Source organism: Battus philenor, unplaced genomic scaffold, assembly GCF_028537555.1.
Source record: "Battus philenor isolate CCGP_79_NKW_IND1 unplaced genomic scaffold, ilBatPhil1.0.hap1 SCAF_15, whole genome shotgun sequence".
In the NCBI taxonomy this organism is placed as follows: Eukaryota; Metazoa; Arthropoda; class Insecta; order Lepidoptera; family Papilionidae; genus Battus; species Battus philenor.
Window position 1 is genome coordinate 12,888,623 of NW_027181677.1, and position 18,817 is coordinate 12,907,439.

The following is an 18,817-nucleotide window of genomic DNA, read 5'->3' on the forward strand; positions in this document are numbered from 1 at the left end:
AGTTGTCAATTGTCAACTATTGTAAGAGATTTAAATAAAAAAATAGTTCTAGAATATTCTATTTACTCAAACAAACCCTTCTAGAATATATCTACGCTGGAATGAATAGCAGTGGTTCATTTAATAATTCATTTTTGTGTATACGATAGCGCGCCTGAGGCATTTCTAAATAAACTTTAAAATAACCTACGTAACAAGACAATGTTAATTGAATATGAATAAATAAAATAATACAGTTAAAAATTTTGATGACATCTCTCTTAGAAATTCGAAATTTAAATCGTTTATCATCCAAATCAGGAATAAGATTCTTTGATTAACGTATGTAAACGACATAGCCCGGTGGTTTGGCACATTGATATGGCAAGTTGGGCAGGCCAAATACACTAAGCAGACGCCTTACGGAAGGTAGTCAGATGACCATGTTATAATGTTCGAAAAACGCTGGTCTTATTAGAAATCTATTGAAGTGGTATATGTCCAGCTGTGGGCGCCCAACGGTTGAAATGATGATCTTTTGAGACCGTGACCACTAGAACCTTTATCCTCGTTTTCTCGAGTCACCTTCAGCCGTTTGATTTTCTGGTCGTTTTTCTTGACTTTGAAAAACTAGACTCGATACCCTCAGGCACTTTCATATAACTTTTATTGGTCGTAACTTTATTATGTATATATTTTTACTCTGCTTTGCAAGGTGCTATAGTTGTGGAGAAGAAGCAGGAAGAAACTACACAACAACACATCTTTTAAGTTAAACAATACGGATTTAAACACACTTTATCAGATATAGCGTAAATGAAAACAAAATAATCAGGCGAAATCACTGACAAAGATTCTATTATTAAATATTCGTTTAATATACAAGTTTTTACTTTCAATTTATTTTTAATATGAGAACATGATCGCGTAGAATGGATTTTGTAAACATAGTGGTAGAGATCAGGGAACCAAAAAGCTCTAGCGCACTAAAGAAGATTGTATTGTCGTCTTTCGGAATCTAGATCTGACATTTTTATGCAGTGTATTGAATGACTAGAGAAATGCTCACAAATGAAAATGTAAGTTTGAAAAGCGATGTTCTGGGCTATTTGGTAATTCAAAATATATAGCTTAAAATTAAACAGAAATAAAACTTTCTACAAAGAAATTACTGTTGAAATTTAATGACCGTCTGTTAAGGATTCGAATCCCGGCCACCCGGGTTATGCAACTGCACCGCAGCGGGCAGATGCACAAAGCGACGCACTGACAGATTTACAGCATCAAAACAGACCGTCCCTCCTCACCTCCTTCGTATCACGGATTCTTAAAAGCTGATGTCAGATTCGTTTCTAAGAACGCTGGTCTAATGTACAGAGTAATCGATGAACAGAGCTTTTATAATCCTAGTGTTTCAAGTAACATAATTATTGATGGTAAAATGTTTAGCCCAGTTGTAAGGATTGATACTTGCGATCATAGGTCGTGGATTCGATTCCTTTGTGTATTAACTATATAGCATCGCCACAACTCACATTTAAGTTTCCAGAGGATCGATAGCAGCGCCCTCTAAATACCACAATAACACTGCGATCTACACCCCTTCAAGCGTGCCGATTATGATATATCCCCTAGTAGATATCTTCGAAGGAGACATGTGCTTTGCACTGGGCGCCTATAGGCTGACATCACTAAGTGAGTACACGACAGGTTTAAACTTGTGAAGAGTCAACCACTATAGAAGCTTTTTTGGTTGCTGTCTAATATCCGAAGCACGTGTCAAGATGCAGAAAGAAACTTGTTATTTGTGTTCTTAAAGAATATATCCTGGTAATGGAATAGAAAACCAGGACAGAAATTGTTGTGGGCGAGAAACATGTGAGTCTAAATTCTTCAACAGGTTATAAATACATTTCGATATTATACTTTTAGCTCGCACTTGACAGCTCGAATTTGAAAGTTAAAGTGACAATTGGCAGTTTACATATTGCGTAGAATAGATAAAAAATAAAATCAGGTAATGTTCATTGTCTCTGCGCATCGCCTGCTCTATGACCGCGAAGGTATATTTAAGACGGGCCGGTGTCAAGAGCGATCGGATGCTATATTAAGCCGGATCCCGCGTCGGCTACAATGCGCGTCTCGGTAATGGCGACGACTTATGGCGCGAGGAAATGACATCCTCGCAAATCCTATTTCATACCTAGGACATTTGGTCGGAACGACGTTGACGACCTTTTAAGATAAAGGAGTTTATGTCATAAAGCACTATAGTCTGTTCGAGTTAAAATCGTCGTCATAAATTCGACTACTGTCTCCTCCCCTCATTTAGTAGTGTCTCTTGTTACTGACTGTACTTTTTTTTAGGAAAATTTTCCGTTTTTTGTGTCGGTCTTCTGCTTTTGTAGTATCGAAATTGGTTCTAACCAGTGCAACCCCGCGTACTGACTGAAAAACTTAAACATCCGCTGTGTGCATAGATTCGAAAGGAGTAGACCATTTAGATCATTATAAGTTACTAGCTGATCCCGCAAACGTTGTTTTGCAAAAAATATTAAAGTTTTTGATTAACAAATGTAAGATAAGGGTTGATCGTAGAGGGGTGAAAATTTAGGTTTGTATGTATTTTTGTATGCTGTATCATAATAAAATAAAAACCAAAAAAATTGTCTAAAAAATTTAAAAAAAAATTTAAGGGTGAACAACCCTTATCACTTAGGGGTATGGAAAATAGATAGTAGCCGATTCTCAGACATACTGAATACGCATGTAAAATTTGGTAAAAATCGGTCAAGCCGTTTCGGAGGAGTTCAAGTTCGAACACCGTGACACGAGAATTTTATATTATAAGTTATAGAGACACGTCTTAATATTCTGACCGGCATACTTAGACTTTAACCAATTCAGTACGAGCGTCGAGTATATACGACGGCAACAATTGACTGTCCACAGCCGACTCTTACCTGCCTGTGCTCGTCTTGCTCTTTAATACACTTGTGATGAAAGTGTTTTACATTTCAAGCTGCTACAGATACGCTTTACATTCACTTAATGTTATTATACTAAACTGTAATTGCAGAGATAGGTTAGAATTTATTTGTTGACGACTAAAGTCGACGCTCGGCCGTGCGTATTCATATTACAGCCGTCGACTATAGTCGACGCTTGGCTATGTGAACAGTTTTGTTGCGGACAAGCGCCGTACAGAAGTGTTTATACAGGTGTTTAAATTCTCAAATAATAACAACGTGTCACCAGTTTCTTAACGCGAATGGTCTATTGTCAAATCGGGAATAAAGAGATTCGTGGATGAACGAAATATCCGATATAGTCCAACGGATTAGTAAATTGAAATGGCAATGGGTAGGCCATATAGGATGCAGAAGAAATGACCTCTGGAGCCTTAAGGCTCTACAAAAAACTCCACGGACATGCAAAGGCAGCGTGACACAAACTTTAGAATGGCCTTGGACTGCTTCTAAACAGTCCTATTGAAAATTACTGACACAATATATGCGACAGACGAGAACATATAATACAGAGAATATAAGAGTCCTACTATTGTGAGATCCTTAACCACTGACAAAATACTGGAGTAATAATAAACACTTCGATAGTCAGCAAAAGAAAGAGTAAATCATTTTTTTAATTATCCAGAAATATAAAACCTTTTTTTGTGAAAAAATAAAAGTACCTCGTCAATCTTTAAATATCATCCATCATTCCCAAGTTATTATACAACGGAGCACAAATGTACATTAACAAATATAATTCATCAAATACGTAAGAAAAAAATTTACCCAGAAACATCCATTTAATACAAATCACTCCTTAACGGGCCGAAGGAAAAAAAATTAAGATTTATTACGTCCACAGATACAATAACATTTTCGTTTGACAGTAAAAAAAAAAATATATATTAGCATTCCCCTGGATTCCCGCCAAAACTTTCGATGTGAAGTAAATATACTTTCAGTTTAATCAACGATTCGTATTTCGAAGCATTCGGACAAAAATGGAAGGAAAAAATAAACTTAAAAGTAGCTTCCATGACAGGTGAGCGGAGGCTGTTAGTGCCGTACTGAAAATAAAATTTCAAGCCGTACCGCATACGTGGTTCCACAACACATAAAACCCTTAAAACCATTTTACGTGTAATAGAAAACTTTTATCTATATATCTGTTCAGAAGTTCTGGTCGCACAAGGTAAACACAAGACCCAAGTCGAAAGATGCTAGGCGAGGGTCATTTCCAACGGATCTTTTTTAGAAATCTATAGGGGATGATGAAGTTCAATAGTGGATAATGATGATTGAAATAAAAATGTTGTTTGGTAATAGAATCCGAAATACAGTCTAAACATATACCACATGAAAGATAAAATTCTTAGCTGTAAGATATCATCTCGTTAGTAATTTTTGCTAATTAGCACGTAACGGTAATTAATTGCGAGTTTAAGTTGCCGTTATTTTGTAGCTTTCTCTTTAATATAACATCGCAGAGTGAAATATATTTAAATACTAAAGTAAAATAAGGTAGAGAATTGCCCTTTCCAAGTGTGTTTAAGTAACATATTTAATGGAATCAGGCGTTACCTCGTGGAAGTCCATCCTAAGTAAGAAAAGGACCAATATTCAGCCAATTCCGCACATGCAGTGGTAGTCGTGCAATAAAGTGCACCGCCCGCCAGCCCGCTGACAAATGCGTGTTGTGTTTCTCTGTGTTTGGCACTAATCGGTGTAACATAACTCCTGAGGATGCCCCGTGGAGGGGTGAGACACGTGTTGAGTAATTTGGCGGTGGCGGTTGTGTGATTCGCATTGTTTGCCGCATACGCATTTTGATCGATTGATTTATTCGTAAGCATTTTAGTTTGATCAGATTCAATATTCATATAAAGTGTCGTGTCAAAATTTGGTAACGTACTACGCGGGTCGTCAGCCCCGAGAATCTGAAAAATGATCTAGAGCTGTCAAAAACGAACATCAGATCATTTCCGAAATAGTCTTAGACTTAAGGTAAATATTATTTCTATCACATCTATGGTACGGTTTGTATATCAGTGAAGTGTTCTAGAATATTCTTATTTCCTAGTACAGTCAACACCTAAATGCTTTTACAAGGAAATAAATTGTATAAAGATAGGTTTATATTATTAACGGTACGCGGAATGGCCCAGTGTTAACCTTCGTTTCTCAGAAGTGTCGCTCCAATGACATCACCCCAAGGCTACATTGCAAAAGCTAGACTTTGTTGATCAATTATTAATGAGCATACTAAGAATCGTGCTTGATGCAAATAGCTGACGACAGTCAAATAACATCTCAAGTTGTATCATAAACCTTGTATGTAAACTTTCGTAGGTTTTGCCAGTGATGACCAAAGGATCTGAGATATAGTCGCTTACTTTACTTTACTTTATAATAAGGCTCGAAGTTACACAGATAGCGATGGGAAGGGATATGTTAGAAGTTTCGTTGCGAGATCGAATTAGAAATAAGGAGTCGTAGCTCGCAGTATTGCTCGACATAAGTAGCAATGAACATCGATCCTGCAACTGACAACGAGGCAGTAGACGTGACTTAGTTAGACCCTCACTTGGTAGATTGCAGGAAATCGCAGAATGCTAGCAGCGCAAGAGCAGTCATCGTGGCGATTTTTAAAGAAACCTTGCATTGAGCGTTTATCGGATGATATGATGATGATGATGTAAACTATTTAAGATTTAGTCGGTAAGATTAAATCTAATCAGTGTAACATAACTCCTGAAGATGCCCCGTGGAAGGCTGAAACACGTGTTGAGTGATTTAACGGTGGTAGTTGTGTAATGCATTGTTTGCCGCATGCGCAATTATTAGCGGGCTGTCGGGCGGTGCACTTTGTTGCACGACTACCACTGCATGTGCGGAAGAGGCTAAATATTGGTCCTTTTCTTACTGATAATGTAAACTGTTGCAAATAATCCAGTTATGATCAGAAAGTGGTAAGTTATTTGACAAATATATTAAAAACGTCCGATTGTGCCTTGTTCCGGCATGAAACTGACGCAAAGCCTTTTATCGGTCTTCTGCTTGCCATATCCCACTAGATATGTCCCGTATTCAGAGGTACTTGCTCTATTTATAAAAGAGGTATCTTACCCTTTCGTTTATTAATATAATTATTTATCAAAATCCACACAAAAACAATAATTTACTGCATTCAAATAAATCTCAACTATTATTATTTTATCTTGTTTAGTTTTATCTCTATATTCCATCGACGACATAGTTAAAATGCAGGAAGTCGCTGTTCGATTTTCACCCTTACGATTGGTCATGGTTGTGATCTCTATAGGGGTGACATTTGCCTCGCAATAGGCTTTTTAAATGCTTTTAATTATAAACACACATAATACATAAAAACACTATATTAATACGCTGTCGTTTCATCCTATTGACGGCTTTTGCAAGGCTGGGGGGATATATCACAATCGCCAGGCTTGATTGGCCATCACCACACTGCTGATGGTGTGGTGTTCAAGGTGTATGCAGAAGACGTTGCTGACCATCCTCTAGAACTTACTTGTAAGCAATGCCATCCCGACATGATGTACAAAGTGTGAATCATATAACATTGTATCCCTGGAATTGAACCTGGGATGTACAATCGCAAGTCTCACTCCTCTACCGCTGGGTGATATATATATATATATATATATATATATATATATATATATATATATATATATATATATATATATATCATCTGTAGGAGGTGAAACTACGGATCGGTGATTTTATAACTATTGAATAATGGATTAAAAAAGTGAAGAAGTAAAAGACCTTGAAGGTTTTTAATTCGTTCATCGTAACAACAGGTTTATAAGGTAATGAATATTTATATATTAAATAGTTTTAGTGTTGCAATAACTTAGAGGCTTCGTTCTTATAAAGTTTCTTAGAATAAATTCCGAAACGTCAAATATTAATTAATTATCTTGTCTCTTACATCAAGATACAAATGAACATTTGAAATATTTATATTTTAAAAATCGAAAACAAGGATTCTACGCGTTGTTATAGAAAAAAAATATACGTGTTCAACTGACTTAACGAACTTTGAACTGTCAAAAGTTACTGGCCAGATGTAGTTTAATAAAAAAAAAATTATCGCAATGGTCAACCTGTCTATTGATCAAATTTCTAGTTATAAAATTTGTTAAAAGACTTTTACCAATATACGCGAAAGATAGACCGCGATAGATCCTGTGGTCTCAAAGATTTTGTTTGTGGAGGTTCTTATTATCTTTTAATGGTGCTCCAATTGATTCTAAATATCGTGAACTACAAAAGTTTATAAAAAAAACCTTATCATTTTTATATGTAACAGTATGTTTACTTATCAATGTCACATTATGACGAAATTTTTAATTTATTTTTACCACTATTTCAATAAACAGAAAACACACATTTATATATCTATACAGATAAAATAAAATTTGAGTGTCTGTTTGAAATATTAAAATAACCGCTTTTTACAATGTGCATATGAATATATACACAGTACGTATAGCAAATTTACATTTTTCTAAATTTTTGTCTATTTGTTTCACCTAATCTATGAAATGGCTGGATCGATTTCGAAAGGAGTTATACTGAAACTTAGCTAATAAAGAGTAACCTAGGCTACTCCTTTTTTTTGGAAAACTCTTCAACAAAATAAATACATTTAAAAAACTTTTAAGTTAAACTGTTTCTTGATATCCATATTGTGGTGGTTGTGGAAAAATATGTTCCTAGTCCGCCATATTGGAACGGCGTCCATCTTGAATATTAAATTTTGACATAATCATCGTGTTTTACTAGTGTAGCCCTTTCATTTGATATCCACATTGAGGGGGTTAAGGGAAAATACGTAATCCGCCATTTTGTATCGGCGGCCATCGTAGATTTATAATGTTATTGATTTTATTATATTGTATTGTCATCTAAATTAAATGTGTTTACCAAATTTCAGATCAATCTGACAACGGGAAGGTGCTTAAATTTCAATTTCTAATTTTGATCCAAATAAATTCCGTACGAGTCGAACTAAATAAAACCGTTTAAAAAACTGTGTAAACCATGGATGCACAGACCGCGGCCCGCCGGTCGAATACTGGTGGCCCGCCGACAGCAAAAATAATACTCTCGTACATTCGAGAAATATTGAATTCTAATTATAATCAATTCTTTATTGTTTTTAATTACCTATACTTCTGGCGGCCGGCCTGCCATCAGTTCATGATGTAACTGTAACCATGGTGTAAAGTGTAAATGTTTTTGTTATATTCTACGCGGACGAAGTCACGGCCATAGCTTGTATATATACAGTAAGAATGTATTTAGTTGTCGAAATAAACATTTTTCATGTCTTTTGTTTTTTATTTAGAATTTACAAGTCTATACCTGTTTCCGATCAAACTGTATATCACTTTTCACTGATATATGTTACATTAATTAATTTTTTGTATCATTGCATCATAAATTTTTGGATATGGTGTTCCATATATTACTTGACAGTAAATAAACTATACATTCACCTCATTTACGCTTATAACCAAACATCCTGTATAGGGAGAATTGAGTCAAGTATTAGTCTGAACATAAACAGCTACTAAGGATTGAAAGACACTTTAAAAATATGCCTAAATTCAAATTCATTATCTTTATTCAAATATACATTTACATGCGCTTTTGAATCGTCGATTGTTTTAACATTATATGTAATAAGCTACCACAGGCTCTGAACGCTGATCTGTTGAGAAATTAAATTTTAAAACCTTTATATGTACATTATAATATCAATCATATAAAATTAACAAACCAAATTCCACACATTTATATTAAATAAAAACTCTTGAATGCTATTAAAAGATTTATTTAATAATATACTTTTAATTTTACATTTAAAACTAAGAAACGAAAGGTCGAAGATATCTCGTGGAACTTTATTATATATGCCTACACCAATACCTCACAATGATTTGTTAAATTTTTATTTCTTGTACTTATAACGTCACTGTTTTTCATATATGGTTGTAATCACAGCACATAAATAATATGTTAATAAAAATGTATAAATCCTAAATTTTAAATTAAAAATGATAAATATTATTTTAAAACTTAAGTTATAAGTAAGTATTTTAATTTAAATTACAAGCCATCGTTAATTTTTAACGCGGCTTCAAGTCAGAGAGGAAATTAAATGTCTGGCTCTAAGATAACATGAAGCCCGGCTGAGATGTTATAACTTATACAGATATAATACTAACTCCTTGTACTTAAGTTAGAATTAAGCAAACTGCATAGATAGTAAGTTTGTTAATTAAGTCGTGTGAATTAGCCAAACTGTCCACGGAGCTGGTTTATCTGGGTAAAGGACTCAATATAGTCCAAGAATATCAACAAAAATTTGTATGAGTAGTGTATATATTTGTACAGAGAGGTACAAAGATCTTTCACAACATATTTATATAGTTAGTTGCTCAAAACTTATAAAAGTTATATCTTATTCACTGAGATAAAGTCATAAAAAGTATATCTCTAGTCATTTGTTTAGTTTATTCGTAATAAAGAACAGTGAACAGGAAAGAAACGCTCTTAACCTTCAAATAGATAGATCCTGTTTTTGTTTATGGATTCGAAAGCAAAACTTTTCTCTACGAGACACTCTGTCGTCAGGGAGGAAAGAGTTATGTAGGTTTTCTACCCAAAAAAAAAAGACAAAGGTAATTATTTAATAGAGTCAGGCGTTACATTGCGGAAGTCCATCCTAAATAAGAAAGGACCAATATCTAGCCACCTCCGCACATGCAGTGGTTGTCGTGCATGAAAGTGCACCGCCCGCCAGCCCGCTCGTAAATGCGCATGCGACAGACAATGCCAACTACACAACCGCCACCGTAAATTCACTCAACACGTGTTTCACCCCTCCACGGGGCATCTTCAGGAGCTGTTACACCGATTTGGACTCGGTGTTTAGCACTAATGTGCGCAAGTGGCTAGATATTGGTCCTTTCTTATTAAGACAAAGGTAACTCTATACTTTGTAGCGGCAATAAGATGCGCAAAACCTGTACCGTTTGATAAAACCAACCTGTAACTTAAGATAAGAAGGCAATAATTTTTTTTATAAAACAAAAACTTTTCCGACACAAACTCGCCAAGTCTGGGAATAAAGACCGTAAGCAAGGTGCGTAATCGGCACTAAGACTTCGAAACATTACAAAACCGGGCGAGTTTTCTTATCTACCCTCCGTTTAATGCGAAGGGGTCTACTGCGGCATTGTGCGGATTAGTCGATGAAATAAATTTTGTTTTCGGCTGCCTTTATTGATAGCTCTGTCTCTCGTTACCTGGTCGCGAGATAATAAGTCGCATAGGAAATGTTATTACGCTCTAAATGTTGACTGTTTATCGTGTAACTACGGCATACTTATAAATACAAGACTATCTATGCTAATTTATGTTATATTATGAGAACTATAAAGTTAATATTCCATCTAAGTACTTACTTCACACGTTATCTTGACTTAGAGTTGAGTGTTTCACTAAACTTGCTTTGACTTGTATATGTTTCGGTAGTACAGTGTACATGGTTCTAAATTTTATGCTTTTTTTTTGCTAACTAACTATTTTCCACTTACAAATAAAATTGTGGATTACACCGATTCTCCATTTTATTGTCAATGAAATAAACAATTAAAAGCATGTTTATGGAAAAGACCTCATTATTCAATAAACGAATATTTTATGACAAGAATCCTTGGCAGTGATGTCGCCTGATTATTTTGATTTCATTTAGGCTGTATCTGATAGTGTATATGTATATATCTGTATTGAACTTTATTAAAAGATGTGCTTTTGTGGCGTTTCTTCTTGTTTCTTCTGCCCAGCAGTAGAGCACTAAGACTAGCGATCGCACGCAGGGAGTTCAATTCTCGGGATGCAATCTTGTATAATTCACACTTTGTACATAAATCAAATTGAAGTGCTAACAACCTGACTGTCAAGCGTGGCGAATATATATATATATATATATATATATATATATATATATATATATATATATATCCCCATAGTTATCTCTCAGTGAGGCCTATGCCTTGTAGTGCGCGTCTGTGGGCTAAAACGACAAAGACGACGAATGTACTTTTCACACACACACACGCACACGCACACACACACACACACACACGCACACGCACATATATATATACATATATATATATATCTATATATATATATATATATACACATATATATATATATATATGTTGTTATACTATTAAAAGATGTGTTGTTGTGGACCTTCTACCTACTTCACCATAAATATAACACCTTACGAAGCAGAGTATAATCAAAAATAAGATAGGTTCAAATAATAAACAAATTATAAGTTGACGAGAAGTTCTGTTAAAAGATCCAATGTTGAATAAATGAATTTTATCTTTATCTTTAAAGAATGTACTATAGTTTTAATTATATCAATAAGGTTATGACTCAAGTTAAAAGATAATTAATAATAATTATTAATAAAACCTTACCTGCAACCGGTGATAACTTTCTCATAACGCACCATCGCGACTTCCACTGCGAACAAAGAAATATTCTTATTAATTATAATATATAAATACATAGCAAAACTAGATACAAATCTGCCTCGACGGACCAACATTTCTTACTGATAATTACCCATGTACACCCCTCTCGACCTAACAACTCTTGGTTTCTACGCCTTGTTAACCTTCAACATGATGAAAACAAAGAAAGAGGTCTATACTAAATTTATAATCAAGGAAAGCTTGAAAAGAAAGAGAGAATTTGTAAAGAAAATAGTACAATAGACAAATATCTCGAACAGTTAAGTACGTATAAATCTTTATACGTGAATTACTATTCATATACAGTTGTATAATAAAGATTATCTCAGATATATATCTCAATATAAATGTACAATATACTCGCTTTCATGAAAATATTTTTTACGAAACCTTTGCAAATATAAAGAATGAATGTACGACATCCTAAAGCTGTATGAATGTAGATTTGTGAAAAGAGAGTAGCTTTGATAGAAACAACTCCTTTTTGGACATACTCCACATAAAACATCCACTTATAATTACCTGAATGATCGTGAATACACACAAAATGAAAAAATAAAATAAAAAGGATCACACATATGGGGTCATTTACAAATGAACATTTTTGTATATATATATATATATATAGACGCAGGTCTTTAGGGATTTGGCTATCACAGACTAGGAAGGGTAATGTGAGACGTCCAGTGGGCAGACGACCTGGTCAAGATCCTCGGAAGACACTGGATCCAGGCCACTAACACAAAATGAAAAAATTTTGATTGGAAACGTAAAAACTTAAAATTATAAGAAATGTTGCGTAGGATGAGAGACGATGCACGAATGTAACGTAAATGAATGCTGTAAGAACGATAGAAAATATGAGGGATAAAAGAGGGAGAGAGAGGGTGAAAATAGGTCTTCCATGTCGCTGACATTAGTCGGCAGAGGAATGAAGGCGAGTAAAAACAAAAGAAACAAAAATAATTCAGAGACAATATATACGTGTGTTTTATTACAACAAAAGTTTCTAATATTTTGAAGCCTTTAAAAAGATGTAACAAGGTAAAGTTTATTAGACTTTACCTATATATTGACTTTGTAATACTATTTAATTGGTGCTAAGGATTTTGAATCTTAGTTATCAGCGGCCTTCGTCATTCAAGACACGGTTTAGAAGCGCATGGTAAAGTTTCGAAGAAGTTATCAATTATAAATCAGCAGTTAACATTATGATCAACGGATGGTGGCAGCGAGCCGTGAAATACGCGACTCGGCCACTGGCCAACTACTCGATTCATAAACCGTGAAATAACATTCATAATCTGGAAACTGAATATTTTATATATGCTGTAATTCCACTAACATATTTACATTCATTACTAAACATACGTACATTCAATATGAATATTAAACTACATTATTCAGTGCAAATTCAAAAACATATCATCCAAATTATTAGTTTTTTACACATTAACTAAGTGTTAACATTTGCCGTTCATTAAGACTAGTGTAGTGTGCATCATAAAGCATTATAATGAAATTATAACTGAAGGGTTGCGTAGTCATCATGATAATTTCAGCTGTGGGATGCCCACAGCTGGACATAAGCCTTTCCCATAAATTTTCAAAGGACCGGTTAGAAGTTGCCTGCGTATACAATGATCACGTCGCTTGGTTTAGCGATGGCATGTATTATGATACGCAAAGGAAGCTTCTGCCCATCCTCTGGAAACTTGTTCTGAGCAGTGCGTAAAGTGTGTTTGTATCACGGAATCGAACCCGCGACCTATTCCAAATTCTAGTTTTCAGATATCTAAAAACTAAAAAAATTTGCTGAAAATTATACATCTATTTCATCAAAGTTTTGATGAACGAATTAATTGTAAAATTGTAATCTTTCTAGCAATATTAAAAGATAAGAGCATTTTCATATCTAATACTGAATTCAATTGAAAATAATAGATTCAATCAATAAATTGGGGTATCTGAAGTATGCCTACAACTTTTGACATAAGTAAGTAGACGCATCGAGAGTTAATATAGTGTATTGATTAAAATTGAAATTGTACGAACATAAACTAAACTACTTCTAAACACGAGAAATATTTGCATCGCTTTTGGGTTTGAAGATAGAAGTTTTGATAAATAACATTCGTTCGTACGAGACTTTTAACGGAATCAATTGAGATGTACGTTAGATGTACTTTTACCAGTCGCGGTCTGCATGTTACGTTTGCAATACACAGACGAAATAATTTCCAAAGTGTTTTCGGTACATTTTTCGAGAGGAACTTGAAAAACAGTTTTAAATTTCGCGTCAGAACAGTGAGAAAGTTTGTACCGAATAAAATTCACTTTGTAGTTACAGTTCGGAGACTCGAAACGCACTGGAAGAGTCCTCGGACATACTTCTCTCTAGAACTTTACTGCAGTTAGAACTTGAACTAAGACACAGACATCTGTTCGACACAGAAGTGGAAAATCTACGAATGCTTCTATATGATGACATTATTAATCAAGGTGATGAAACTGGTATCATAAATGACTTTAATGATAAATCGGATGATAGAGAAGTAAAAACAGGTATATCAGTAGAAGAACGAAATGATTAACCAAGTATTTGAGTTCTACAACTAAGCAGTTGAAAAGTGTTGGAAGTTTTAAAAAGTATTAACATAGATAAGGAATACCTTAATAGACTAAATTTTAAAAAACTAAACGATAAGCTAAAATTCAAAGTGTTCATTGGATCATTAAATGGTCATTACCTTTTAACACAAGTAAACTGACATGTTTAAATTCATCAATTTAACACGCTAAGTATTTATAGTTAAAAAAAACAGTTTATACTCAATAAAATCTAAACGTGCTAATTTAACAAAATTTGAGATTGTTAATAACATTAGTTAAAAATAGCGCTTTGACATAAATTCGATTTCTATCTAATTTTATGCTTATATCAATAAATGTTTTACAAACTAATCTAAAGCAACCAATGTGTTATATTACAACTTTACAATTTTTCTAACATACATCCTTTCTTATCTTCTTTATAAATTAAAAGGTGTACTTTGGAATTGTATCAGAATTCAGAAAATTCTTTTTATTTGCTTCATCTAACATAACTAAACACATGCACACGCGCATACTAGAACGTTCGGTGCAACTAAGGAATGTATAGTATTGCCTACTTTTTTAAATAGAGTGAATATGTTATTTCAATCTAGATATTTTTAATCTACATTGATTAGCTATGATCTAATTGTCCAAGTAGACTATCTACTTCGGCTTTACTATAGTTTGTTCTGTTTAATTTTTAATTTAATTGTGTGTTTTATGTGTATTGTGTGCTATAAATTTATTATTATTAAATTAATCTTTAAAATTCTGGTTCTAAAATTTCTAAAATCTCAAATTCTTGGTGCTTTAGTATCTTGTAACATCCTATATATGGATTCACTGACCACGGGCGTCCCCGTGGGAGTTTCCAGACAGAATATTGCTTTTAAAAATTGTTCTCAGACAAGTTTACAAGTAGTTTCCTTTCACTGAACTAGCCTCAATAAATCTATTTGACTTTTACAATTCAAATTTACATTTCGTACTTTCGATCAGAGTGTTTGGTCTTTGTGTGACGTCATCTGAATATGTCGCCTTCAAGTCATCAAGTATTGGTTATAATGAAAGAATATGAAGCCTCATGGTGAATCATTTGAATCATGATGAATTATTTCTGCAAGTAAGAAAGAATAATTTAAAAAAAAATTAAAAGGGCAGACAAAGAAAAAGTAAACAATAATCGTCTAATTAGAAGTAACGATATGAATCTAAATGTAGCATTTAAATGTGTGATAAGTTATTTAATCTTTGATTTTAACAATCAGAAATAATGAAGATAAAGCGTCAGTCACTGTAAAACAACTGGTGGCGGTTGTGTGATTCGCATTGTTTGCCGCATACGCATTTATCAGCGGGGTGGCGGGCGGTGCACTTTATTGCACGACTACCACTGCATGTGCGGAAGTGGCTAAATATTGGTCCTTTTCTTACATATATAAAAAAATATACTAGGCACTCGCATTCCTGTAGCCTGATGACTTATCGTTCTTTACATGTATTATTTAGTTTGATATAATAATACATTCAATTCTCTGTTAAATACATTATACCTTATAGGCTCTGACACACGTCTTCACTCCGCACCTGTTTACCGCACGATTTTCAATTTACCCGCGATTATTAATAATATTATAAATACACTAAAGGTCATAAGACAAGGACAACAAACTACTATAATATTTTAAAGGCTTTAAAAAGTTTGCTGTTATTAAATCAGAAAAATAAACCTTATCTGTATAGAAATATAGTCGAAATTAGCACAAACGAATGTCCTACAAGACTATGAATCAAATATAGTTGTTCCATCGTACATGGCTGCATTTGACGCTCCACTGCGGGCACTTCGATAACTCATTATTATTTGAACGTAAATTGAAACTGTATTCGGAATATAGACACCATTCATCTAAATTTTGCAATAGTCTATTCGAGTTAAGGAAATCGTACAGTATCCTTCAATAAATATTGCACATCGACCTTTGGAAAGAGACAACCACATCACACCACACTACCTATGTGACCTTTTGTCAGTCGTTGTATTTCGTGCGACAGAGACAACGCTCTACGAAGCCGAAATTAGCCGATTGTCTCTTTCCAAAAGTCGACGTGCAATATTTATCGCCGGGGACTGTATTTCCTGTATCAGTCATAAAAGGGAAGAATTCTATATTTCTTCGGTAAGAAGACATAAGACCACTTTTTAATAATAAATTTAAGTTACATACGAGTATATAAAAACAAAAGTATTTAAATTGTATTGCAATCAGCTAAAAGTATTTTTATTTACCAGCTACCAGCTGACAATTAAATATAAATAAAAGAATTTATTACTTCAGCGGATTTCTATGGTATATTCCCTTGCAAATATATTAATAATACAATAGCTAATATACAATCATCGTTTTCTCTCTCTTCTTCGGTCCCTATAAAAACGAACGCCGCCATTTTAATTAAAGTGCTTACATTGATATAGACATAATAGAAGTGAATTTATTTATTTCATATATAAGAAACCACTTTGGATATTTAGGATGCATATTTGACATTTGTTTTTGATTTTTAAAGATGCCCATTAAAAATCTAAATAATTAATTACCTGTATAAACATGTACAATGTGTATTTACACACACACACACACACACATATATATATATATATATATATATATATATTTATATTTATATATATAAATGTGTGTGTGTATGTGTGTGTGTGTCATCGATGTTTTCCTTGGTCATGACAAGATTCTAGAAAGACTTCCAATTTAAAAAGGTTTTTTCTGGGTATTGGTACGTTGAAATGACAGGCTAGATGGCACACAGAACAACGTGCAACTGGAACTTTAAGATTCTGGAATGGAGATTACAGATTGGCAGCGCAGGACATTCAACCACAAGGTGGACAGCCGACATTATGAAGGTCGTGGGAAGATGCTGGAGACAGTCCCCTTCTAACTGATGCCGTTGGAAATTTATGACGAAAGCCTATGTCCAACAGTGGACAATCATTTCAAATGATAATGGTGTCAATGATCCTTAAAAGCACTTCCATAGTATTTAAAAATACCCAATACGATTATTTATGCATTGTGCTGAAGGAGCTACGTGACATCACCGGCGCATCAGACAGGGGAATCCCACGGTAGAGCGCTCTATATTTACGTTGTGCGAAAGAGAGGGCTTTACAATACTTCTCGTCTTCTGATTGGCTGACGGTTTTGTGTCGTTTTATTGGTTGAATATGGTTTTCATAGTTTTAAGAATTGGTATAAATATGAGCTATGCTAGATCAATATACGTTCTCATCGCTCGATAAGTAAACGGCGCAGGCCTTTCGGCCTCGCCGCCGCGAACAGCGTGGGCGATCCGAGGTAGGATCAGCATCCTTCCTTAGATTGCCGAGTGGTCCACGCTGCCGTTAACACTTAACTCCCCATGCAGTACACTTCAGCAACACCGATCAGACACGCGCACTAACCGTGAGTTCTGCCGACCAGCAAGGTCGCGCCTGATTTGTGTCTTCGAGGACCGACTGGGATGTTCCTGCGCTTCGTCTTCGTCGTCTCCGTCTTCAACGTCTCTCCACCAAGCACTGATGCGATTTCCGACACTCAAACTTTGTTAAGTTTTTTAAGTTCACGGACCCCTCCGTTCCGTGAACTCATACAGATGAAGCTGTAAAAGCCGCAAGGCTAACAGCATAAACTTCTACAGATACAATACAATACAATCAATATACACTTTTCTACTAAGGATTCCGTGTTGTCATTAGTCCTTGGAAAAATGCCATTTGTTCAGTCGAAACATACCATCTTCTGGAAGGATGACGATGGTGATGAGATAAGACCCTTCCAGTGGTGATAAAGCAGTGCAATGGCGCTCGTTGTAGTGGAGAACATCGCATAGAGCCACCATGCACCGCGTATTTGCTTTCAACGCCTCGCTAAACTGAATCATACTACGCCTGTGTGAGATCGCTGTTAGATTCTTTGTTAATGCACTGATACATTTCATAGCGTAAACAAATATTATAAATACTTTTTTTGACAGTAGGTTAATACGCTGCGGTTGGTTTTAAAGAAAAACTATACTTCCACTATAAGATTAATCAAATTAAATAATGGAGAGACGTAATAAACACACTATTACAATTATATACGTATTATTGAATGCAGAAATACACAATGTGATTAATTATATGTATAAATGCTTTATGAATATGAAAAAATAGCCTATAATCCTATTCACAGAAAGTTAACCAATTATTATCTCGTCTAAAGAAAACTCTATAGACTTACTTTGGTTTATTTTTAACTCAAAAAAGTCGTGAAGAACTAATGTAATATGACATCGATATATGTATATGCATACACACAATATATACATGGAAATAGAGCTGATTGTCTCTAGGAATCTTTACTTAACTTCAGCAAGTGGTTAATAAACTTAAATAGTGGAAAATAACTGGAATAAATAATTAAAACACTACTAATAAATAAATTTCACATCAACTACTATTATTATTTATTGATTAATTTAACTAAATAGACATTGAACGTTCAGTTTTCGACTGTCGACCGTTCGACAAGTTATAATCACCGGCGGTTCCTG

At 34.4% G+C, this 18,817-nt stretch overlaps 1 protein-coding gene across 1 annotated transcript in view; it reads right to left on the minus strand.

The window, feature by feature from the left end:
- LOC137918621 (protein Dok-7-like) overlaps nt 1-18,817 on the minus strand; it is a 287,040-nt gene that overhangs the window by 178,483 nt on the left and 89,740 nt on the right. The window contains exon 3 of the mRNA XM_068761449.1: nt 11,549-11,594. Coding sequence (XP_068617550.1) covers nt 11,549-11,594 — 46 coding nt within the window. The remainder of the gene's footprint in view (nt 1-11,548; nt 11,595-18,817) is intronic.